Source organism: Neoarius graeffei, chromosome 10 (assembly GCF_027579695.1).
Source record: "Neoarius graeffei isolate fNeoGra1 chromosome 10, fNeoGra1.pri, whole genome shotgun sequence".
NCBI classification, from domain to species: Eukaryota; Metazoa; Chordata; class Actinopteri; order Siluriformes; family Ariidae; genus Neoarius; species Neoarius graeffei.
Genome location: NC_083578.1, coordinates 17,182,086 through 17,209,000, shown reverse-complemented (window position 1 = coordinate 17,209,000; position 26,915 = coordinate 17,182,086). Strand labels below are relative to the sequence as shown.

Sequence of the window (26,915 nt, the reverse complement as noted above, 5' to 3'; positions counted from 1 at the left end):
GCCATGGTGGCGGCCCGCGGGCCGGATCCGGCCCGAATGAACATCTAATCCGGCCCCCTTGCTGATGGCCCTCTAATCGTTCGGCCGGCAGAGAGCCATCAATGTCTGCCGCACCCCATCGAACAATTATTACAGAACAATTACCTGTCTTTCACTGCCGATTGCATTGACGTCAGAGGCGGAGATTTGCCTGATGGCCCTGCCATTTGCATCGGTCCAATTCGCGCCACAGACTGTTTAAATTTTAAATTATATTGCCACTGTCAATTTTATCAGAGCGAGAGGGCTCAACCACCAGCAATTCGATGCATTTTTATCTGAAAATGACATCCACCAGGGCCTTCCCTATCACACTGATGTGCGTTGGTTGAGCCGAGGCGCAGTGCTCAAACGGTTCTACAAATTGCGCAAAGAGATAGCCGAGTTCATGCAGGCTAAAGGGAAGCCTGTGGAGGAATTGGATGACACCGAATGGACCAGGGACCTTGCCTTTTTAGTGGACATTACCGAACACCTGAACTTATTGAATGTTAATATGCAAGGTCACAACAAACTCGTTACCGAGTATAATACGACGGTGTCCGTGCGTTTCAACGTAAACTTGCGTTATGGAAGGCACAGCTCTGTCAGCGCAATGCAGCCCATTTCCCCTGTTTGAAATCTTTGTCTGTCAGTCATCAGAGCATGGACAAGTATGCAAACTTGCTTTCCGGTCTCATGCACGAGTTTGCCAATCGATTCACGGTTTTCACTGAACTGGAAAAGGACTTTGCGTTTTTTGGCTCTCCATTCACCACGGATGCTTCCGAGGTCCCCGAGGTGATGCAAATGGAACTGATAGACTTGCAATGCTGCACGCGGTTGAAGGACATGTACAAATCTGTTGGTATTGAATCATTCTACCAATCGTTGCCACCTGAGTACCCGACTATCACTGCATTTGCAGGTAAAATACTCTGTATGTTTGGGACAACATATTTATGTGAGCAGGCATTTTCAGTTATGAATATTAGTAAATCGAAAATGCGCAATCGTATGACACATGGACATCTCAATGATGTCATGAAAATAGCCACGGCCCAGAGCCTGTCCCCCAATGTGGACAAGCTGGTGAAAAATAAAAGGCTTCTGGCTTCGACATGTAAAACGTAGCTGGCTTGTCTGCCCATGTAACATAGTGCTGTGAAGTAATGATTGGGAGGGTATGTTTGTGGGAGTGGGAGTTTGTGGGAGTTGTTTAAGTTAATGTACCATCTGTTATTTATGTCTTTTTATTATTAAGTTCTAGTGAATATTTAGTCACTTGGCCTGTTGGTGGAGTACTTAACCTTGGCACATCTTTTGACTTCTTTAGGGCTACTTAGGGCCATCTTTTTTAATTGGCCTAATTAGGCCTGTGTATTGACATGGTTTTATGTGCAAGTTGTCAATAAATCTGATCAAAGTAATTTACAGTTTAGTTGTGTTTTTATGTGTCCTTGTCCATTTTGTTGGTTTTTTATTATTTAAAAAAACAAACATTTAAAAATAATATTTATATTCATAAATGATATCAAATAGTATGTCTATTTGTTTAGTGTTTGGTCTTGTCACGCCGGTAATGCGGCCCCCTGAGGTCCCACTTGAAAACAATCTGGCCCCCTGACCAATTTCACCCTGGCACCCCTGTTGTATGGGTTTAGTCTTAGACTTCCTTGTTTAGAGTATGCAAAGAATGAAGATGAAAATTATTCACGGCTTTGAAGTTTAATAAGAAACAAGTTGCTATTATCGAACTCTGGGAACATACAGTGCCTTGAAAAAGTATTCATACCCCTTGAACTTTTTCACATTTTTCCACCTTACAACCACGGACTTAAAAGTTTTTTATTGAGATTTTATGTGATAGACCAACACAGAGGCGGCACGGTGGTGTAGTGGTTAGTGCTGTCGCCTCACAGCAAGAAGGTCCTGGGTTCGAGCCCCGGGGCCGGCGAGGGCTTTTCTGTGTGGAGTTTGCATGTTCTCCCCGTGTCCGCGTGGGTTTCCTCCGGGTGCTCCGGTTTCCCCCACAGTCCAAAGACATGCAGGTTAGGTTAACTGGTGACTCTAAATTGACCGTAGGTGTGAATGTGAGTGTGAATGGTTGTCTGTGTCTATGTGTCAGCCCTGTGATGACCTGGCGACTTGTCCAGGGTGTACCCCGCCTTTCGCCCGTAGTCAGCTGGGATAGGCTCCAGCTTGCCTGCGACCCTGTAGAAGGATAAAGCGGCTAGAGATAATGAGATGAGAATGAGATGAGACCAACACAGAGTAGCACATAATTGTGAAGTGAAACGAAAATGATAAATGGTCTTCAAAATTTTAAACAAATAAAAATCTGAAAAATGTGATGTGCATTAGTATTCAGGCCCCCCCCCCCGCGTCAATACTTTGTAGAGCCACCTTTTGCTGCAATTACAGCTGCAAGTCTTTTGTGGTATGTCTCTACCAGCTTTGCACATCTAGACACTGAAATTTTTGCCCATTCTTCTTTGCAAAATAGCTCATGCTCAGCCAGATTGGATGGAGAGCATCTGTGAACAGCAATTTTCAAGTCTTGCCACAGATGCTCAATGGGATTTAGGTCTGGATTTTGACTGGGCCATTCTAACACATGAATATTCTTTGAGCTAAACCATTCCATTGTAGCTCTGGCTGTATGTTTAGGGTCATTGTCTTGCCGGAAGGTGAATCTACTTCCCAGTCTCAAGTCTTTTGCAGCCCCCAACAGGTTTTCTTCCAGGATTGCCCTGTATTTAGCTCCATCCATCTTCCCATCAACTCTGACCAGCTTCCCTGTCCCTGCTGAAGAAAAGCATCCCCATAGCATGATGCTGCCACCACCATGTTTCACAGTGGGGATGGTGTGTGCAGGGTCATCAGCAGTGTTAGTTTTCCGCCATACATAGCGCTTTGCATTTAGGCCAAAAAGTTCAACTTTGGTCTCATCTGACCAAAGCACCTTCTTCCACATGTTTGCGGTGTCCCCTACATGGCTTCTGGCAAACCACAAACGGGACTTCTTATGCCTGTCTTTCAACAATGGTTTTCTTCTTGCCACTCTTCCAAAAAGGCCAGATTTGTGGAGTGTACTACTTATAGTCGTCCTGTGCACAGATTCTCCCACCTGAGCTGCGGATTTCTGCAGCTCCTCCAGAGTGATCATGGGCCTCTTGGCTGCTTCTCTGACCAGTGCTCTCCTTGCTCGCTCTGTCAGTTTAGGTGGACGGCCATGTCTTGGTAGGTTTGCAGTTGTGCCATACTTTATCCATTTTTGAATGATGGATTGAACAGTGCTTCTTGAAATGTTCAGAGCTTGGGATATTTTTTTTATAACCTAACCCTGCTTTAAACTTCTCCAGAACTTTATCCCTGACCTGTCTGGTGAGTTCTTTGGTCTTCATGATGCTGTTTGATCTTCAGTGTTCTCTAACAAACCACTGAGGCCTTCACAGAATAAGTGTATTTATGCTGAGAGTAAATTACACAGAGTAGGACTCTATTAACTAATTAGATGACTTCTGAAGGCAATTGATTGCACTGGATTGTATTTAGAGGTATCAGAGTACATGGGGCTGAATACTAATGCACACCACATTTTTCAGATTTTTATTTGTTTAAAATTTTGAAGACCATTTATCATTTTCGTTTCACTTCACAATTATGTGCTACTCTGTGTTGCTCTATCACATAAAATCTCAATAAAAAACTTTTAAGTTCGTGGTTGTAAGGTGGAAAAATGTGAAAAAGTTCAAGGGGTATGAATGCTCTGACTAGCTGCAGTAAGAATGAGGATGCTTAGGTTATCATTCATCTGCTCTATAGTTTGATCAGTTTTTGGAATATTTTTCATTTCTTCATTGCAACTTTTTTAAAAATTTCTCCCAGTCTGCTTTCATAAAATGCCATTTATGATGAATGTAACTTTCTTCAGTCTTCATTTCAACTTCAATTTTACAAAAGATAGGAAAATGATAGCTACCAATGCTTGTTTTCTGGTCTACCTCCCGTTCACATTTACTGGCTAATTTCCTATCAACTAAAGTCAGGTCAATACATGAGGTTTCATTCTTGTATATATTCATCTGTGTACCACTGCCATTATTTAGACATACTAGCATTCTTTCATTTATCATTTCTTCAACAGTCTCCCCATTTAGATCTGTGTGTTTACTTCCTCGTAAGCTATTATGGGCATTAAAATCCCCACACCATATCTCTCTATGAGATCTTTTAATAATGTTTCTCAACAGTTCATTTGTTAAAGCTTTACATGGGTTATAGTAATTAACAATTATGTACACTACCATTCAAAAGTTTGGGGTCACCCAGACAATTTTGTGTTTTCCATGAAAAGTCACACTTTTATTTACCACCATAAGTTGTAAAATGAATAGAAAATATAGTCAAGACATTTTTCTGGCCATTTTGAGCATTTAATCGACCCCACAAATGTGATGCTCCAGAAACTCAATCTGCTCAAAGGAAGGTCAGTTTTATAGCTTCTCTAAAGAGCTAAACTGTTTTCAGCTGTGCTAACATGATTGTACAAGGGTTTTCTAATCATCCATTAGCCTTCTGAGGCAATGAGCAAACACATTGTACCATTAGAACACTGGAGTGAGAGTTGCTGGAAATGGGCCTCTATACACCTATGGAGATATTGCACCAAAAACCAGACATTTGCAGCTAGAATAGTCATTTACCACATTAGCAATGTATAGAGTGTATTTCTGATTAGTTTAAAGTGATCTTCATTGAAAAGAACAGTGCTTTTCTTTCAAAAATAAGGAAATTTCAAAGTGACCCCAAACTTTTGAACGGCAGTGTATTTACCATTATCTCCATTCAAAATTTCAGTCACAATACATTCATGTTCCTCAGCTGTACTCAAATGCCTGTTTGACACTCCTTCTCTATCTTTCCCCCTGTCATATCTAATGTTGTTATAACCTTCTAAGACAAAATCCAAATGTGGTTTTAACCATGTTTCCTGTATACAGATAACATCTGGTTTACTATTTAATTCATGCACATACATTTTAAACTCTTGTCCATTTGTAATCAGACTTCTTGCATTCCACTGAAGAATGATCAACACCATTAGACATTTAACCAATTTGAGATTCTCCATATTTATTATTTAACATTTCATGAATTTCATCAGCTTTGGTTGTGGTACCCAAAAATTCATTTGCGGTTTCCACAACTGATCTAATTCTGTCACTCTTCCTAGAGTGCTGTATTGTGACATTAACTATAGAACAGATAAATGCTATGGATTCATTTTTCTTGATCAGTAGAGTCTCTTTTGAAATTCTTGTTTTGCATTCACAACATTCTATCATTGGGTTAGACCTTGGCAGGCCTACCTTTGTCTGTTGATGTATATGGTTCCCACCATTCTGTCTTGGAGTCCAAGAATTTTGCTCTGTTGGAGATACAAATCTGTTAATGTTTCATGTCTTTCTTATTTCTATTTATCTCCTTTAGTGCATTAGCATATGACACCTGATGAGTTAGTTTGTGTTTCTGAACTTTCTTTGCCTCCTTCTGTCTCTCACATCCTCCATAAGCAGCACTATGCTGACCTCCACAGTTGCAAAATTCTAACTGAACATTCTGCCCACATTTCCCATACTCATGTTCACCTCCACACTTTGCACATCTAAGTTTACCTCTACATTGTGCTGCTACATGGCAAAAACGTTGACATTTAAAACATCGTATCGGAGGGGGAATGAATTCTCGCACTGGGTAGCTCATGAAACCCATTTGGACTTTGGCAGGCATTTCATTCTTAAAAATGAGTAAAACTGACAAACTGTTTTTTTCTTTGCCTTTAGACAAGCATTTTGCATCAACTATTTCTCCCCCTTTCAGATTGTTCTTGACCTCATCAGTGGACACTGAAACTGGAATCCCAGTTATAACTCCTCTTTTCTTTGCCGCTAATCCTGGGATGCGTGATGTTATTTTAGAACGATTTAATGTAGTCTTCTTTAAGATCTTATCTCGCTGAGCTTCAGACGCTGCAAAAATCAGTAGCCTACCATTTCCCATAAATCGAGCATGATTAATTTTACCTATTTCTTTTTCTATTGCTTTGGTAACATGAATGGGATGTAGATCTGGCCTTCCTTGTTGATCAAACACTATGATTACTTTCCAAACCTCTTTGTCTGGCTCCTTGGTTCTAGTTCTTAATTCAGGTTTGCTCCTTTTAACAGTGTTTACGGATTCATTGCTGCTGTTAGAATCTAATCTTGGTCTCGCTTGTTTTTTCCTCACTTCCTCCCAAAACATTTCATCATCATCCAAACCATAATGATCTCTTATATTACTGTCATCTGATTCCTCTGCCATTGTCCACTTTACATTCACTGTACAGTATTTTACTTTCAAACCTTCCACGTTTGTTATCGTTATCCACCTGGTCAAAGTTCCACCCAAATCGCCGCCTCAGCCCCCCTGATTGCACCCTATCTCAGGCCCACTGGTCGATAGCCTTTTCTGTGGGCTAATCATTTAATTGGTCAGTGTGCACCAAAGGTAGCGCGCCGTGAGCTTCCTTGTTTATCAAAGAGAGCACATGTACCCGGCATCTCTGCAGCTATGCTGAGATGTAAATGTAAGTTCATGGGTGAACTAAAAAAGAAATTTCCATGCTTTCGTCTTGATCGCGATCCATACGAAGCTGAGTGTCTGACGTGTAAAGCGGGCACTTGCGTGTCAGTGGCAAATAAAGGTGCCAACGACTTACAAGCACACAAGTTCAGCCAAGCATACAACGGCAGTGAGGGGTGAGAGCTCATCATCCAAACTCAGAGTTTTTTGTAAGTAAATCCGAGAGTGCAGCTGTCACTGCAGCAGAGGGTGCCTATGCTTTTTACACGGTTAAGCACCACGAAAGCTACAGGTCAATGGACTGCACATCTGGCTTGTTAAAAAAGGTTTTCACAGATACCCCAACAGCTCAAAACTTCTCAAGTGCTCGAACAAAGACAGAAGCAATTGTAAACACCGTGATAGCCCCACATTCTGTTGACTTTGCTCTAGAAGCACTTCAAGATATTCCCTACTGTGGCGTGTCTACTGATGGCAGCAGTCACGGAGCAGTGAAAATATTCCCTCTGCTCATTCAGTATTTTGATTGGAAGAACGGTGGTGTGCAAAGTAAATTACTTGAAATTAAAAGCACCCCAAATAAATCAGCTGACACTATTGCACAGTACATAAGACACAGTGGAAAAGAATGGGATATTTTCTAAATACATTGCATTTACTGGTGACAACTGCAATACAATGTTTGGAGGAATCCGGCATAATGAGGACGGGAGGAATGTGTTTGCCAATTTAAAAAAGTCCTTGCAGAACACAGCTCTTATTGGTGTAGGCTGTCCAGCACATATTCTGAACAATGTGGTTCACCATGGAGCAGACACACTGGATGTTGACATTGAGCACATCATTTTCAAAACTTATCAACATTTCCACATTTACACTGTGCACACAGAGAGTCTGAAGGAGTACTGTGAGTTTGCTGAAGTTGAATTTAGAACTTTCCAATCTCATAGCAAGACACGATGGCTGTCATTATTCCCAGGGATTGAGAGATTGCTACAGATGTATCCAGCTTTGAAAGCATTCTGTTTATCACAGGAAAAGCCACCAATGCAGATCAGGAAGTTTTCCTGAAGACGAGTTCAGTGAGATTTACCTCTGGCAAATGCATTCACTTGTGTGTATTTCAGTCGCATATCCAAGAGAGGGAGAGCAATTCAGTTGTGGAAGTAAAGAGGATTCTGAACAGGGTCCAGAGCATGCTTCATGAACGCAAGATGAACAACTTCATGCCTCTTAAAATCAAGAGTATGCTGGCACAAAAGCAGAAGGATGGATATGGACAAATGTGTGACCATTTCAGTGCTCAAGTACAGGACCTGTACAGTTCATGTTCTGACTATCTAGAGAGATGGATGGCACCCATGGAGGAGTTTTCCACTTTTATGTGGATGGATCTGCGTGAAATTCCTGACTGGTATGACGTAGAAGGCTGCATCAGGCACCTAGCTGGGAAAGGGGTGGAAATTGATGATTCAAAGTGCTTTGATCAGGTCACCAATCTAAAGAAATTCATTGAGAGAAGTAACAGTGATGCAGACTTCAGTGATCTACTAGCACACCAGAGGTGGACCAAATTCTCTGAAAGATCCAAGTGTGTCGATTTTCATTCAGAGCTGCTTAAGATGGCACAGGTTTTTTTTTTTTTTTTTGCCATACCTGCTCACAATGCAAATGTTGAGCGAATCTTTTCACTGATGCAAGCCCAATGGACCAAGGAGAGGAATCGCTTGTCTGTTGATTCACTGAAGGGGATTCTGTGCACACAGTACAATTTCAAGAACATGACCTGCAAAGATTTCCATTCCTATTTAATCGGCAATAGACAATTGTTGGGAAAGATTCAGTCATCTGAGAAATATGCCCCACGTGAGGAGGACTGAAAAGCCATAGGCCAGTGTAGCCTATTACTTTTTTTGAAATGTTTTATTTTGTGCCCATACAAATAATTATGTTTATGTTAACAAATTGTTTTATTTTGTATTTTTTTAGGTTACCATTATTGTTTTATAGGGACAAACATTGAAAACTTTTACTTTATATTTTATATATTACTTTATCACAGCACTGAATGGCACAGAAATGTTTAATTTTGTTTTTGCACATTTGAAGCAGTGTTTGCACATTTTGAGGCAATGTTTTTTTTTTTATACGTTAGTGTTGTTAAAGCTCATTTTCATATCTCGTCACCATGTCTGTGGACATATTTGTATTTGAACATGTGATACACTACCCCCCCCCCCCCCCAGTCAAACCAGTCCATCTGGCATCAACACCCATTCCACAGAAAAAGCTACACTTTGAGATCACAAATTTCCCAATTCTGATGTTTGAAGTGAACATTGCCTGAAGCTCTTGATTTGTATCTGCATGAATTGATGCATTGTGCTGATATCAAGGGATTGGCTGATTAGAGAACTGTGTAAAGCAGCAGGTGTGTGGGTGTTCCTCATAAAGTGGCCGGTGAGTGTATATACTAGGGGTGGGCAAACTTTTTGGCTCAGGGCCACATTAACTTTTGAAATTTGCCAGGCGGGCCGGGCCAACACCAAATTCATACATATCGAACATAAACCGGAAAAGCTTTAGTGTTATTGTAAGGCCTTCACTGACAGAGACCCAAATGCAGATCAGATTGACATTTATTTTAGTTCTCAGTCAACAAAGACAGAGCAGAAAAATGCTTGCAGTTCAATAGATTGGCACTGGATCCATCCAGAAAAGTAATACACACACACACACACACACACACACACACACACACACACGTGACAGTAAGAAAAGTAGCACACTTAATTCTTAAATTACATCTTTGAGCTGCCAGGATGAGTAGGATGCCAGTGTATTTGTATATTTGTATCATTTTATACACACAACTAAATTGCATATCATTAAATTGAACTAAATTACATATCAGTACATATCATTTTTGTACATTTCACTGAACTCGTAGATTTACACCTGAGTGTTTTTTTTTTTTTAACCATCTACTTCCAGCCTGCCAGTACAACCAACCACCATTAGTAGGAGAGGTACCACACCATTCCAAAATGTTTGCAGTTCAACAGTTTGGGTACCACACCATGCCAACATATTTGCAGTTCAATGGTTTGGCACTGGATCCATCCAGCCCACAAAATCAGACAAAACAGCTCAAGAAAGCAAAAAACTCCAAACTGGTTTTCAGGTTCAAAGTCACTCACTGAAATATTTCCAGTCCTCAAAAAATCAAAACACAGGTTCCAAACAGGTTTTCATATTCCAAAAGGCCACTCATAGATCAGAATAACCTCCACAGGCAAAAGTCCAGGAACAGATATAAGCAGAAGCAAGGTCAGCTGCTCATAATACACCTATAATAGCAGACAGGGACATAAATGAGGGGCGGAGCAGACACCCAAAAGCACATGGTACTTAAAAACAAACACCAGCACTACAGCAGCCACCCACGACAACCAAAATTACTAAGAGTTATACTTTTTATATTATTATGCCTGTAAACATATGACTACCATCTTATTACAGCTCCAACATAGTTTTAAAAAGAGAAAGTGTTAATACTCACATTCACTCAGCAACCGCTGAGCTGTATTCGTCTGTGCTTGCACTGACTGGTTGTTAGCATAATTAGCATGCTTGGAGGAAAAGTGCCGTTTGATGTTATAAAACTGCAACGGTTTCTTTGCAAATAAGGCATACAGCCTTTGATCGGACTTCAGCAAAAAAATATTTAGTTGTCCATTCTTTATTGAACACCCTGCACTCACTGTCCACTTTTCTTTTTTTAGGACCACTCATTGTAAAGTTTTATCCTGTGTTCTCGAGATCATCAGTGGCACGGGTGCCAGAATGACTTCCATGGCACGCGCTGCACCACTCTGCAAATGTAATCTCGCGTGAATACGACTGACTGGAAAGACGGATCTCTAGAACACCTGTCTACGTGATAACACTGACGCTTATAGTTTATAGATCTGCTCAATCGTGTTTATATGATTGTCTTCCGCGGGCAGGATTAAAAACGCCAACGGGCCGGATGTGGCCCGCGGGCCGTAGTTTGCCCACCTCTGGTATATACACTCTGTGCTTGGAACAGGTGTGCTAAAAGCTGTGCAAAAGCAAAATATGGACTGTCTATAGTGAAGGGACCTGGCTCCCAGTTTAAGAATCACTGAAATAGGTAAACAGTGCAAGATTAACAAAACTAATAAGATTTCTAGCTGTGTACATGCCTGACCTATAGCAGATTACACAGCAGAACAACCAACCACTCTGTATCAGATATCAGCAGTATGATAAGCTCGACCCACAGGTAAGCAAATGAGGCTCAGGAACACACTGTATAAATATGAAGGCAGCTTTCAGTGGAACAGACTGGAGGTTATTTTATTTCCGCAATGCTCCAGAACAGTGCGGTGTCCATGGCTATAGGTAACCAGGGTATTAATAGCAAACTGATTCATAAGATCTTTGGCTGCTACATTCTGGACCTATTACAGCTGTAAAACCAACCACTTTGTGTCATATATCAACAGCATGGTCATGGTAAGAGATATTTTCTGTCATCAGTAGAATAATGTGGACTGCTGAGCTTGGGTTTAGTAAGCATTTGAAAGACTCGGGGGGGGGGGGGGGGGGGGGGGAGTTTCAAATATCATACAATGGCTTGGAAAGACTGGGTTAAATATTCAGGAACGAATAGGAAACACTGTGCAGTATGAAGTGTATGAAGTTAACAAAAGGTCAAAGGAAAGCTTGGTTAGACATTTAAGATAAGTCTTTATTGTCATTGTCACTTTTTCAAAGGTACAACGAAATTGAAGGTGCTGTTGACTCATTATGAGTTATAGAAAAAATAAGAACAAATAAAGTATAAAAATAAATAGTAAAGTATACAGAATTGCACTGGTAAAATAGTATAAACAGAATTGTATTGGTTCTATATGTACACAGATTGCACTGATAAAATAGTATAAATAGAATATAAACAGAATTGTATTGGTTCTGTATGTAAAAGCTTGGTTAGACATTTACTGCATAGAGCTAGACAGTACATTTTTAGAGAATCATACACTTATTTAGACTCCAGCTTGAGTTGACTAGTTTTCAGGAAGCTGTTATTTTGGAGAGATGCTGAAATCAGTAAGATATGTCAGTTTATCAGTAATGAAATATGGGTTATCAAACATTTGGCAGAAATGGATTAAAATTTTGTTACAGTTTGAGAAAGTCATTGTCCTTTATTGTGTTAGATGTGCATTAATAATAAATAATGATTCAACACTAATTCACCCACAGCAGCATTTACAGGTAAGTTATTCCACGAAATTGAGTCATATATGAGCTGATAGCCGACGAGGCGCATAGCGCCGAGTTGGCTATAAGCCATGTATGACGAGATTGAGTGGAATAATTGTTTTATTCTTTCCACATTCAAAAGAATTTTTCAAGTTTTCAAGTAGAGTTTTTATTTCGTCTTTGGTAGGTTTAGCAACATGCGCCGCCATTTTGTTTTTCTCTACTCATGGTATATGAGCTGATAGCCAATCAGAGTGCGCGATTGCTCATATTCAGTGAATGTGGATAGAATAAATGTGCATATCTTTGGATTGGCACCAAACTAAACTTACTGCACCAGAGTGTTTCATTGTGATCAGTACTTTTGTTTACAAATTAATTGTTACTGGTTGACGTGTACATTTTCAGTCCCACATGAATAAGTTTTACTGATTTTCATCACAGCTCTCCTCAGAGTCATCAAAAGCTAAGTAATACTTTTTTCCCCCAGTTATATCAGCCAAGTTCTGGAAATGCATTAAATGGCCTCCAGTGAACTCTGTGGTAGTCCTTTCCTAATGGTCCTTTGTAAATCTAGTTTTGTTCTCTATCAATTAAATGTTGATACAGACTAGACATACAAAAGCCTGCACAAGTCTTGTTACTAGGAATACAATATCCCCAGTCCTAACATAATGCACTCTGATTACTACAGGTGACACTACTAACAGTTTTGCTGATGGCGTCAATAAAAGTCCAACAGAGAAGATTCTGGAGGTCATTGTTATCTGGAGTTTGTGTACTCATACTCTTGGTCTCTCTGATCATCTATGAAAAGTCAAAGATGAATTACAAATCACTGATGTTCAGAGATGATGAAACTCCAGAGGACGAGTGTGACTGCAAGAAAATTTTACAAGGAGACATTGATGAGATTAAACGTGCTAAGATTCTGACCATCACAAAGAGCTTTAAGAACATAACACGGATTACTGATGAACAATATGTCAAGCAGACGAAAGACTGTGAAAAGTTCCTGAGGACTCGGAAATACCTCCTGTCCCCATTGAGTGAGGAGGAAGAGGCATTCCCAGTGGCATATTCCATTGTCATTCACCACAAGGTACAGAATTTTGAGAGGCTCCTTAGGTCCATATACAGCCCTCAGAATTTTTACTGTATCCATGTGGACAAAAAAGCCCCCGAGTCCACTATGAGGGCGATTAATGCCATTGTCTCTTGCATTGATAACGTTTTCTTGGCTAGCCAGTTTGAACAGATGGTCTACGCCAGCTGGAGTCGTGTCCAGGCTGACATCAATTGCATGAAGGATCTTTACCAGGTTAGCAACCGTTGGAAGTACTTCATCAACCTGTGTGGGCAGGATTTCCCCATCAAAACCAACCTGGAGATAGTACATGCCCTTAAAGCACTAGCTGGTGGTAACAGCCTGGAGACTGTGACCACACCCCAGAATAAGGTGCATAGATGGAAAAAAAGATACCAAGTGATAAATGGCAGAATTCGGAGAACCAACCAAAATAAAAAAACGCCACCCTTTGGCATGAAGATATTCACAGGTGGTGCATACATAGTGGTGAGTCGTGATTTTGTGCGTTATGTGCTTGAGGACCCCAAAGCCCAGGTGTTGATGTCATGGTTAAATGATACATACAGCCCTGATGAATTTATTTGGGCTACAATGCAACGCATTCCTGGTGTCCCAGGGTTTCTTCGCGCACACTCTAAATTTGACATCATGGACACTTACAGCATCTCCCGGCTAATCAAATGGACAAGATATGAGGGGAACATCAATGCAGTGTACCCTGCCTGTCAGGGTATTCATGTTCGGAGTGTTTGTGTATATGGGGTGGGGGACCTGCAGTGGATAACAGAGCAGCATCATTTATTTGCTAATAAATTTGACACAGATTTTGACCCAATCACCATTCGATGCTTGGAGAAGTACCTCAGAAACAAAGCGCTAAAACAGTATCATTAAATTCATACATGTATACTATATGGACAAAAATTTGTGGACACCTGAATATCATACCCCTATGTACTTGAACATCTCATTCCAAAAACACTGGGATTAATATGGAGTTGGTCCAACTTTGCTTCTATAAGAACCTAAACTCTTCTTGGGAGCCTTTCCACTAAATTTTGGAATGTGGCTGTGGGGATTTGTGCCCATTCAGCCAAAAGAGCATTAGTGAGGTCAGGGAGTAATGTTGGGTGAGGAGGCCTGGAGTGAAGTCAACATTCAGATTCATCCCAAAGGTGTTCAGTGGGGTTGGAACAGGTGTCATTCTGGAACAGGTTTCAGCTTCTTGGATTTAGTGAAGGAAAAAGAAGGGAAAAATATTGTGTGCATCAAACTTTGTGAAGCCACTTTGGGGAAGGTCCATGTATCCATGTATGGATGTGATGGTCACGTGTGTATATCCTGTATTCACAACTGTATATACAACTGCTGTCTCATGTATACTCTGTTTTTGTTCCTTTGCTGCTGCTGTTCTTGTTGGGTTTGTTTGTTTTCCTGCTTGTACATGTTAATTAGGATGCAGTGCTGCAGCACAGTAACCTATGGGCTCCTCCTACGCAAATTTCGATTTCGAATAACTCAATAACCGTACGTCGCACACAGACAAACAATATATCAAAACGTGCGGCTCGATCGGACTCGCTATGCTATTACTTTTCTCTACAGAATACGATTTTTTCGCGACTACGTCGCGAAAAAAATCGTCGAAAAAAACCCCATTCATTTCTATGGAATTAATTGAAAAAAAAAGCACTTTTTCAACGTTTTTCAAACGTCCGCTGCTCTGGCATGCTTTCACCTAGAGACGTGATTCAAACTCTAAAACGTAGGAAAACTTCTCCTCTGTGGATCTGGCATTCAACTTTTCTGCTAGGTTCTACACTTTCGGATCAGTCCCGGCTCAAACGCCATGTGGGTTCCGGGAGAAAATACGGCTTTTGAATGGGTGTCTATTGCGTTACACACCAGTGAAGCTCGTTAACTTAGAGTGGAGAGAGTTTGGAAAAAAAGCTCAAACTTTCTCGCTTAAACTGTGTTTTCAGCCACAAATTTCACTCTACAGACTTGATTTTCTCAAAAGTAGTAGGAAAACTTGTCCTGATTCACACAATGTGTCTACCTAAACGATAGGATTTACAGTTTTTGAATGAGAAGCCTCAAACTGAGAAGAGGGCAGCCGAATGGCCTCATTGACACCCATTATAAACATTATAAACAGAAAAGTCAGTCATCTTTAACTCGCTCTAGCGTCCTTATTTTTAACACTACAGACAAAATAATACATCATTTTATTCAGGAGACCCTTCTAGCGCTCATTGTGAAAGAATTTTGTGAATAGCTGCTTCCGTTGTCGAGTTATTTGTCATTGTTCGAGGCCTGGTCCTTCGTAAAACACAGCACAAAATTCAAGACCTTGTGTGTCTTAGCTCATTGACACCCATTATAAACGTGACAGAAAAGTCAGTCATTTTTAAGTCGGTCTACTGTCCTCATTTTTAAGACTACAGACAAAAAATTACATCAGTTTATTCAGGAGACCCTTCTAGCGCTCACTGTGAAAGAATTTTGTGAATAGCTGCTTTCGGTGTCGAGTTATTTGTCATTGTTCGAGGCCTGATCCTGAGCAAAAATCAGCCAAAAATTGACAAGATTAGGTGTCACTCTGTGCTTTCTCAGGCCCGTCGCCATGCCGACTGGGAGCAGTGAGTGACGGGGGGGGGGCCTGCTGTCTCAATCACACACATAATCATTGCATTGAAACATCATTGCAGGTCACACATTCACGGCCAGCAAACATGCGTGACCGAATTGCTTCGCGCACTGCATCCTCTCACAATTTCCCCCGGGGAATTGTCCGGTCTAGTTCTGTCTTACTGTTGCACTGCTTGATGGGGCTATTTGTTAGCTCCCGGTTTGATATGTGTGTGTAATGTAATGCTTGTTGTGAAATTGTGGGTATGTTGAAAATGTATTGCACTGTATTCATGTAATGCTTGTTGTGAAATTGTGGGTATGTTGAAATGTTTTTGGATGTCTGCTGCTGTTCTTGGTGTTTTGGTTCCCCCACAACCTGTGAACCGGTGACAGGATCATGGGTGTCGAAGGCTCAGTGATTCTCATGGGGCATGAAGGCTAGCCCATATGGTCCAATCCCACAGAAGAGCTACTGTAGTACAAACTGCTGAAAAGATTTAATGCTGGCTAAAACAGAAAGGTGTCAGCATTAACTTTTTTCAGCAGTTTGTGCTACAGTAGCTCTTCTGTGGGATTGGACCATATGGGCTAGCCTTCGTCCTCCATGCGAATCAATGAGCCTTCGGCACCCGTGATCCTCTCGCTGGTTCACCAGTTGTCCTTCCTTGGACCACTTTCGTTCAGTACTAACCACTGCATACCGGGAACACGCTAGAAGATGTGCCATTTTGGAGATGCTCAGACCCAGTCATCTAGCCATCACAATTTGGCCCTTGTCAAAGTCACTCAGATCCTTATGCTTGCCCATTTTTCCTGCTTCCAACACATCAAGAACTGACTGTTTTCTTGCTGCCTAATATATCTCACCCCTTGACAGGTGCCATTGTAACAACATAATCAATGTAATTTACTTCACCTGTCACTGTTTTTTAATTTTATGGATGATCAGTGTATAAATATGGAGGTAAATGCCAGGTAAAGGCAAAAAAAAAAAAAAAAAAAAAAAACAGGACTCTTCTGGGACAATTACAGTATGAAAAACATTTGCCTTCAGGACACTGTGGGCTGCCTAGCTGTCATCATATTTGAGGGCAAGATAAATAGGTGCATTTTTGTTATCTAGTTAAATTTATTTATAAAGCCCAATATCAGAAGAAGGTCTCAGAGAGATTTTCAGGGTGTTAACGCCTGACAACCCACCCATTTTACTTGCTTCCTTGAACATGAATGGACCTTTTTTCATGAGAAAATGTTCACCTTAGAGTCAAGGATATGAAGTCATGCTAATAGTAAAATTGCTTATTGAGTAATTTTCAAGCCTTGAGATAAGCTGTACTCACGCTAACACATCTCTCCTAAAGGTTAACAAAAGATGCTTAGATGTTTTGGGATGCTTTGGCTATTATTTATTTATTTATTTATTTTACTTCTCATACATATTTCTAAGGTGTCACCCAGAAGAAGATGGTTTCCCATTTGAATCTAGTTCCTCTCAAAGTTTCTTCATGTTGTCTCTGGGAGTTTGTCCTTGCCCCTGTTTCCACTTGGTTGCTCACTAGGCATCTAAATCAAGATCTGGATTGCTGTAAAGTAGCTTATGTGGCAGTATCTATCCCTAAAGTTGCTAGGCGCATAACATTTTGAACTGAACTGAGTAATAACTTCTTAAACATGTTAACCAAGATTCAGATGCGGCTGTGAGGCAAGATTAACCAGAAAAAAAAAATCCATTATGCAACATATAATATCTCATTCACTGTCTGTTATCTTTAACAGTAAATGTGGATTAACAGGGAATTTAATTGACAAAATTTTACTTTTTTCAACACTCAATGTAAACATGAGTTTTGGAGATACGGTATATATATGTAACAGATTTTAGCTGTTGATTCCACTTGACACAGTGACAAGCAATCAGATTTGCTGTTACATACAATATGTATCATGGACACTCACTGGTTGCCATGGCTCCCCTCAGCATATAAATACTGGCTATGACGTCACCTCAGTACCAGTACGTGAGGATTGAGCCCACGGTAGGTTACTCAAAGCACAGCACTGCACTGAAACTGTGAAAATAATGTAATGCAATAACACAGCTAAAATTATATTATACTTAAGAAGGTGGCGAACACATTGCACTTAACAGAATGAGTCAAATTGGTTGTGTATTGTTACATATTGATACGATAGTTAGCTACCTTAGCTCAAAGGCTAAGCTAATATTTGCTAACTTCTTCCCATGAAGCTGTGCCGAGAAACTGCTACTATATATGAACGTGACTAGACCCCGAAGCCGCCGCCAGGCGCCGCTAAAACCGCCATTTAGAATTTGAGCCGCCGCCAGCCAATAATTTTGTAAGCCAATTTGAGCCGCTATCTAATAAAATTTGGCTGAGCCACTAAGAATTGTGTACATCAAATAATGGGTTTATCCACATCATGAGCTACAAGAAAAGTGACACAAACATGATCAACTGTACACACTAGTAGTAACACAATAGAGACGTATAGGCATACACTGTAGAGATTTAGAACTGATATCACAGCACAGAGAGCCACCACAAGCTTGCCGTTGTGACTACCTGTCTGGCTTCCTGCCCCTCACACCGTTACCACGATACACTGGGGAACCCGGGAACCCACCCAGAGCATCAATTGACTCCGATATCGACGAGATGGCTGCATTCTTTGCCGCTGCTGAGGGAAAGTGTAAAGGTATTTTTTTGTTTGTTTGTTTGTTTGTTTGTTTGTTTGCACGTCCAGGTTTTTCCGGGATTGTCCCGGTTTTTTTGTGGAAAATGGAAAATGTCCAGGAAAATGGAATAACCTTCCCGGGACACGTTTTGTCCTGGTTTTTTACTTCCTCACATTATCCCCCATTGAAATAAACACAAATCATTAATGTTTCTTGCAGCCACTTAACATATTAATAGTTTTCACGTAAGCGGGCATATTGTAGGCAGCTACTTGTGTGGCCTCACCGAATGTTTGCGCACGCAGCCAGTCGCCGTTGCTAGGTGATCGTGGTCAATACAACGGCGGCCGCGCGAAATCAAAGATACTGGAATACCGTAATACCAAACAATAGGTGAGAGTTCCCTTGGTCGGTGCACGAGTAGGCTGGCTGTCTACTTCCTATGTTCTGATTCTGATAAAGGCTGGTTCTAAAGCCTGGGCCAATTTCATCAATAAATGAATCATTAAATACGTAGTGGATGTTCATTATGTCTAACTATTACAAATATTTTAAGTTCGTTTCTTAGACAAGGATATTTTTTAAGCTTGTTACCTTGTTAACAGCTTCGGCGAGAATCTCCCGCCTTCTTCAGAAACAGTCACCAGATGTCGAGTGGTGACGTGCCTTATCAGCTGATGTTGCGTGCAGGAGGCGTGAACGTCCCGCCCAATTTGACAGGTAGTCCACGCCTCCTGCTGTCAGGTCGCTCCTCCAGGACGGCGCTCCAGGTGTGCGACAGTGCATACGCTCCCTCGTCCCGGTTCATCGTCCTCTGCGCCCGCTTGCGTATCTCCACTGCCTCTAAAATCCAACGCTGGAATCTATTTTCTTCAGCGCGAATGACTCTGGCCTCTTCCCAATTCATTATGTGATTTTGCCGTTTGCAGTGGTCTGAAATGGCTGATTTTAGGTTTTCTTGGTGTGCTTTTTCTTTTTCGGATCTTGTGAGTCTTCTTGTTGTTTCTTTTTCACATTCTAATTGGTGTTCTTTCCTTCGAGTATGGAAGCATCTGCCCGTTTCACCAATATAGACTTTATTACATGAACGGCAAGGGATTTCATATATGACATTGCATTTATTGTCCAGTTGTATTTTGTCTTTGGGGTGAACTAGCAGCTGTCGGAGGTTCTTGTATGGTTTGACCGGGGTGTTGATGTGGTATTTCCTCATGGATCGTTGGATGCGTTCTGTGACTCCTTTTATGTACGGTAGTGTGACAAAGCCCCGGTTTGTTTTTTCGGTGTTTTTTCTTGTTTGTTTATTTTCTTTTATTTGTGTCTGTAATTTCCCTTTCCGAATTGCCCACGGTGGATATTGGCAGTTTTTTAATGCCTGTTGGATGTGTTGTTCCTCCTCCTGTCTGTCATTCTCCTCTGTGATGCTCTGTGCTCGGTCGTATAGTGTTCTGATTACTGACATTTTGTGTGCGATGGGATGTTCAGATGTCCAGAGAAGATATTGGTCGGTGTGTGTAGGTTTTCTGTATGTTGTAATTCTAATGTTCCCTTCTTCTGTGTGGTGTATTTTTAAGTCCAAAAAAGCTATTGTCTTGTCCGTTTCCTCTTCGTGTGTGAATTTTATGTTGCCTGTCTTGTCTATGGAGTTTAAATGATCCGTGAGTTGTTGTGTGTGACCTGTTTTGGTTATTTCAAGAATGTCATCAACGTATCTTTTCCAGAAGATAGGTTTGCAGTCATCCGGTGCTGTTTCTATGGCTCGGGTTTCCAGATCCTCCATAAAAAAGTTACATAGAGTGGCAGATAGCGGGTCCCCCATTGCAAATCCCTCTTTTTGTCTATAGATTATGCCTCTAAATTGGAAAAATGTGGAAGTGGAAATGAAATGTAATAGTTTTGTTATGTCCTGTACTGTAAGTTTTGTGCGTTTTTTCAGGGTTCTGTCTGCTTTTAACCGGTTTTCTACTATGTTGAGAGTGTTTGTGACCGGTGTTTTTGTAAAGAGGGATATGACGTCATGCGATACAAACATTTCATCCTTTTTTATCTTGATTTCCTTTAATTCTTTCGCCAGTTGTTTTGAGTTTTTGCAGTGGTATTCCGTAAGTCCGAGGAGTGGTTTGATTATGTCTGCCAGCGTCTTGGAAAGGTTGTAAGTAACTGATCCTATACTGTCTACTATGGGTCTTAGTGGTGCTCCGGGTTTATGAATTTTCGGTGTGCCGTATATCCGGGAGGTGATGTTTGTTGTGGGGATGAGGTGGTTGTATGTTTGTTTATCGATTTTGTTGTCATCCAGTAACGGTTTGAGTAATAGCTTTAGTCTTCTTTTCTTTTCCTCCGTCGGGTCTTTTTTTAATACTTCTTATGTGTTTGGGTCCGTGAGCATTTCATTCATTTGTTTTTCATATTGATTAGTGTCCATGATAACCGTGGTCCTCCCTTTATCAGCCGGTAATATTGTTATTTTCTTGTTCTTTGTGAGTGTTCTGATGGCTTCCATTTCCTGTTTGGTTATGTTTCTGGGTGGCGGTTTAGCTGAGGTGAGGATGCCTGCTATTTCGTTCCTTAATGTGGCCTTCTGTCCTTGGTCCTGTATCATATTGCACGCTAGTTCCGTGGCTAATATGAATTCTTCATTCGGGATTTTATTTGGTGTGATGGCATAGTTTAGTCCCCGTGAGAGTATAGTGCGTTCTGCTGTTGTTAGTGTGTGTTTAGACAGGTTGCAAATCCATTTTTCGTTTGTTTGCTTGTCCTTGCATTTATTTTGTTTCTTATTGATAAGTCTGTTCAGTTTTTTAATATGGCGTGTTTTTGTTTTTGAAAACTCTTGTTCTTGTATTGCATTCAGATGTTCTTCCATATTTTTTTCCATGTCACTGCTGAATTTGAACCGGCGTTTGAATTCTTGTTTTCTTTGTGCTATTTCTGTGTTTAAATTGTTGATTTTGTTAGTCGTGCATCTGATTCTTTCTCTTACCAGAGTCATTCGCGCTCTTTCGATGGTCCTTTCCGCGTTTCTTGTTGGTATCGGATTTTTTATGTAGAGGCTTGCTGGAATGACGCCTTCGTCTCGGCAGCGGAGACAAAATCACATAATGAATTGGGAAGAGGCCAGAGTCATTCGCGCTGAAGAAAATAGATTCCAGCGTTGGATTTTAGAGGCAGTGGAGATACGCAAGCGGGCGCAGAGGACGATGAACCGGGACGAGGGAGCGTATGCGCTGTCGCACACCTGGAGCGCCGTCCTGGAGGAGCGACCTGACAGCAGGAGGCGTGGACTACCTGTCAAATTGGGCGGGACGTTCACGCCTCCTGCACGCAACATCAGCTGATAAGGCACGTCACCACTCGACATCTGGTGACTGTTTCTGAAGAAGGCGGGAGATTCTCGCCGAAACTGTTAACAAGGTAACAAGCTTAAAAAATATCCTTGTCTAAGAAACGAACTTAAAATATTTATGAATCATTAAATAAATCATTAAATATATCAAAAAAGAATGCCTGAACACTGGCGTGAGAAATGAATAAATCAGTTGTCCCAATAACATAGCACCTCTCTCTTGTGATTAAAACAAAGGATTAGGGCTATTTGGTATGATACCGTAGTCTAACTTTTAAAGTTCAGTTCTCCAGAGAAAAGGCTAAAACAACAACGAAGCAGACTGAGAGAAATTATATTGATTATATTTGTATTATTTTGATTTGGAAACGGAATGGGAGGAGAGACAGACGATGAGGGAGTCGGACAGAATGAAGTAGAAGATCCGGTACCTGTCAAAAAGAAAAAAAAATATTGTTAAAAAAAATATTGGCGTCCAAATAAGATCATTCCTATATGAAATTATTTTTTGTAATAATATTTGTGGTAGGGCGGCACGGTGGTGTAGTGGTTAGCGCTATCGCCTCACAGCAAGAAAGTCCTGGGTTCGAGCCCCGGGGCCGGCGAGGGCCTTTCTGTGTGGAGTTTGCATGTTCTCCCCGTGTCCGCGTGGGTTTCCTCCGGGTGCTCCGGTTTCCCCCACAGTCCAAAGACATGCAGGTTAGGTTAACTGGTGACTCTAAATTGACCGTAGGTGTGAATGTGAGTGTGAATGGTTGTCTGTGTCTATGTGTCAGCCCTGTGATGACCTGGCGACTTGTCCAGGGTGTACCCCGCCTTTCGCCCATAGTCAGCTGGGATAGGCTCCAGCTTGCCTGCGACCCTGTAGAAGGATAAAGCGGCTAGAGATAATGAGATGAGATGAGATATTTGTGGTAGTGCCCATTTAAGGGTTAAGAAGACAAAATGAATTTTAACTAAACGCCTAACTGCACCAGTTGAACTGTTTTATTTTTAAACGTGAACATTCACATAAGGCATAAGGCATTGTAGATGTGCGTGTCCGCAGCCCTCAACCCCCGCGCTCGTACGTGCGCGCAGGCGCGGCCGCCGACCGATGTGTCCCGGTTTTTTACAACTCAGATGTGGCAACCCTATTCACTTCGAGACTGATAAAAAAAAAAAAGTACTCCACCACTCTACTTTCATCATAGTAAGATAGCTGCCAGTCCTTCACTGGTCATTGCTAGTGAGAGTAGATAGCTAGATGCCTTCCTCGAACAATCCAGATTAGCTTATTATTAGCATTGAACTACAATCTTGCTAGATTTATATTTACAATGAAGTAAGAGACCAGGGGACCTGTGGTAATTTGCTATTTATTCCCCCCATTTGTTTGATCCGTTCGCCCGGATATATGCCACACAGTGACGTCCAGTATCAGCCATTTGTAGCCATAAACATTTTGGTGGCTGCAGCAGCCATTAGGGTTTTGGCTGAGTCAGCTAGCCAGCCAATAATTTCATCAGCCAGCCATTATCCTGAAAACAAACGGCTTCGGGGTCTAAACGTGACCAACCAGTGGGTTTCCTTGCTGTCTTACAGGTACATATGTTTATGTTTGGGTTTGTTTATTAATTATTATTTATGAATAATCGTACCAGTACGTGAGGATTGAGCCCACGCTGTGCCGAGAAACTGCTATATATGAACGTGACCAACCAGTGGGTTTCCTTGCTGTCTTACAGGCAATAAAAGTGCATTCAAACAGTGAGAAAGTGTCGGCCTTTGTCACAGAAACACAACACAACGCAGACAGCGGTTACAATGGTGCCGTGACCGCGCTCCGGGAGTCTTCACGTCGGGAGAGTGACCGCATGCTCCCGGAGAAAACTACCGCAGTTGCTAACAAGTCACTGACGCAGTGGGCTGTTTATTGGGCACAGTGCTGCTTTTCGCCAGCAGGTGGGGCGGTAATCACATCCGTGTTGCAGCAGGGGTTGCTTTCCTCGCTGGGGTGGGAATATTGACGCATTGTCTCACCTGTGAGTGATTTGAACGCCCATTTATTTTTATTTTGTTCATTTTGCAACTCATTGGGGTGAAATATCAGCCAGATCATTTACCAGGTCTGAGCAGTCTTGTTGTTTCATTTATACATGACTGTATAACCTGTTCTGTTGGAGTGGCATTTTTTGTTTGTTTGTTTGTTTGTTTTTCCCGATGGAGCTGATTTGATTTTGGATTTATTTTTTTTTTTTTGTGTGTGTGTGTGTGTGTGTGTGTGTGTGTGTGTGTGTGTTTTGTTTTATTGGCTGTGTACCTTGCTACTTGAAATCTAATTTTTAAAAAAAATGTTTTTGTTTGTTTGTTTTTTTTGTCCTAATTGGCTTCCTTTTGTTTTGGGCCTGGTAAATTTGGGGTCTCAGTGATTTTACGCATGTGACTCCTATTTTCTGTTGTTTTGTCTATACTGTTTTCATTTGGGAGTGGGTCAAGTGAATTTTTTTATATACTGTGTATATACAGGTATCTTGGTGGTGGTGTGTGTTTTTTTTTTTTCTCTTGCTTGTGTTTTCCATACTGAACATGGACTTTGGTGTTGGCAGGGGGAGGGGTGCGTTAAGGTACACTCCTGTAACACCTGTGGGTAGGACTAGGTTTCAGTCCACACCTGTCACGTTCACCCCTATGCCAGCTCTTGAAAACATTTCAAATACTGATGATGGGTTCACTGATCCGCCTCGAATTGGCTGTGCTGGGCTTGACTTGCCTGGTGCATATGAGGGCAGTTCTTCAGTCCATATTATTGCAGGCATAGCTAGGGAAATTGGCATGTCTATTGGAGAGAGTATTGCCTCCTGCATTACATCACAGCTTGGTAGTGGAGCAGGTAATAACGTTGCTGGTAATACATCCAGTTCAGGGGGGGCGGACTCTTCTTTCACAAACTGGGTGGTGAAGTCTGAAGTCAAAGAGCCAGTATGCTTTAAGGGGGATGGCTTGGATGCCTATACGGTACATGAATGGGAAGCAGTGGTCATGGCATATCTCAAGAAGCAGGCAGTACCTGTAGCAGAGCAGGCTGAGGAGGTCAGGAACAGGTTGATGGGGAGGGCGAGGGAGGTGGTTAAAGTGGGCCTTTGCAGTAACCCCTTTCTTGTTCTGTCTGATGGCCCAGGTCCCATTTTTGACATTTTGAAGCAACATTTCAGTGACACAGTTTCCTCTATCATGCCACTTGCTGATTTTTATGCCACCATGCCATTCTCTGGTGAGGATCCTTTTGAGTATTGGCTCAGGTTGAACAAAACTATGGAAGTGACTGAGGACTGTCTGAAAAGACAGAATAAATCAATGGATAATCCTTCACAGGAACTCACTACTATGTTTATCAGACATTGCCCTGATGCTGAACTGTCCCTAATATTCAGGTGCAAGCCGCTACAGCAGTGGACTGCTGCTGAGGTCCACGAGACACTGGTTGGACACAGGAGGGATAAGAGGCACTCTTCTCGGCTTAAGAGTACCACTGCTGTAGCTGTGTTGCGCCAAGACATCAGTCCTGCTCCCCATTTGCCATTACCAACTGGTAAGTCTGCTTGCAACACTAACACAGGCCCAGCATTAGGCCAGTCACTGCAGGAGTCTGCTGAGCCTTTGGACCGTATTCTCAGCATGTTGGAACATATTCTAGCGCAGGGGCCCCACCAGACTCCGTACTATGACAGGCCAGGACGTCAGTCACAGGGAGGGCCCAGAAACAGAGCGCGACCCTCGCTGTCATGTGAAGTGTGTGGGGACAAGGGGCATACTACTCGTTTTCATTGCCGGTCCAACCATCTCTGTTTCCTTTGTTATGCTTCTGGCCACACACGTGCCGAATGTCCAAAGTCTGTCATGCCTCAGCCAGTGGGCAGTGCTACTAGTAAACACACCACTCAGCAAGAGGGAAACGAGAGGGCCAACATTTAGGGGGGGGCAAGTGTTGGGCCAGTAGTGAATCCCCCCAGTACAGAAAATGATGATTTGGAATCTTTTTATGAGAGTGTATATGAAGAGCTAAAGAGTAAAGTCATATTGCAGAACACACAGAGAATTGCAACTTATGATGAGCTCTTCCATGCTAAAGCACTGATTGGTAACGAAGTTGATGTGAATGCTATGCTCGACAGTGGTTCGATGGCATGCAGCTTGAGTTCCAGGGTTTTGCAGCGGCTGTCACAGGAGGGAGCAATGAAGAGCCCTTCTCTGGTGCCCACAGATGTGGTTTTGGTTGGTTGTGGTGGGTCACGGACCAAACCCTTGGGAATTTGTGATCTGGAGATTGAGCTGTTCGGCTTCCCTGTGATTGTTCCAACATTTGTGGTTGCTACACAACATGACGATCTCATTGTGGGGAGTAATCTCTTGAAATACCTGATTCGACGCTTGAAAGCGTCGAGGGACGCTTTGAGCCACATGACTGCGTCTGACCGCAGTGAAGTTGAGCAACGTAGGCTGCTGAGCCTGTTGGCTAATGTGGAGGTGTGGTCAGGCAGTGACATCCCCAACAAAGTGGGAACAGTGAGGATAAAGAGGGCCGTGACTCTTGATCCCCTAAGTGAACATTTGGTTTGGGGTCAGCTTCAGAATGTTGGCAACATCTCAGTCGGCAGCGCTGTCATCATGGAACCTACTGCTGCCAGGTCACGCCCACAGTCTGTGTTGGTAGGGAGGACCGTGGCATTGCTTCGTGGTGATGGTTGGCTGCCCCTTAAAGTGATAAATCCTTTTGATAAGCCTGTGACACTGAGACGAAATGCCAAGCTCGCTGATGTCTATCCCTGTATAGAGTTGGAGGACTTTGACTGCTCTGATGTGCATGACGATGCACAGTGCGTTATCCAGCAACAGGTGCAGAAGTCAGGTAATGTTACTGTTGATGGAGAAGACTCCCATCTCACGTCTGATGATTCAAGCTTCCCAGACTGTCGTGATGGGAATGGCAGTCCCAGTGGACCTCATGGTGGAGGTACCTCAATCTTGCATGACCTGGGGCTTGCTGATATTGATTTGGATTCTTGTGATGTGACTTCTTCTTGTAAAGAGAGACTTGTCGAGCTGATTGCTAAGTACCAGTCCATCTTTTCTAGACATCGATTGGACTGTGGAAAGGCTAAAGGCTGTGTTCACCAGATTAGACTCAGTGATGAGAGACCTTTTCGGTTACCATACCGACGTGT

At 42.0% G+C, this 26,915-nt stretch overlaps 1 protein-coding gene across 2 annotated transcripts; it reads left to right on the top strand.

Moving 5' to 3' along the window:
* Positions 1 to 11,021: 11,021 nt before the first annotated feature.
* Positions 11,022 to 16,088, top strand: LOC132892438 (beta-1,3-galactosyl-O-glycosyl-glycoprotein beta-1,6-N-acetylglucosaminyltransferase-like). 2 transcript variants are annotated; one of them, XM_060930713.1, is made up of 2 exons: positions 11,022 to 11,190; positions 12,638 to 16,088. In XM_060930713.1, the coding sequence occupies exons 1-2, from the start codon at positions 11,182 to 11,184 to the stop codon at positions 13,925 to 13,927; spliced, it is 1,299 nt and encodes a 432-aa protein (XP_060786696.1). In that variant the 5' UTR covers positions 11,022 to 11,181; the 3' UTR covers positions 13,928 to 16,088. The 2 variants fall into 2 exon arrangements, with proteins under 2 accessions (XP_060786696.1, XP_060786697.1); XM_060930714.1 differs by having other exon boundaries at positions 12,388 to 16,088.
* Positions 16,089 to 26,915: the final 10,827 nt, after the last annotated feature.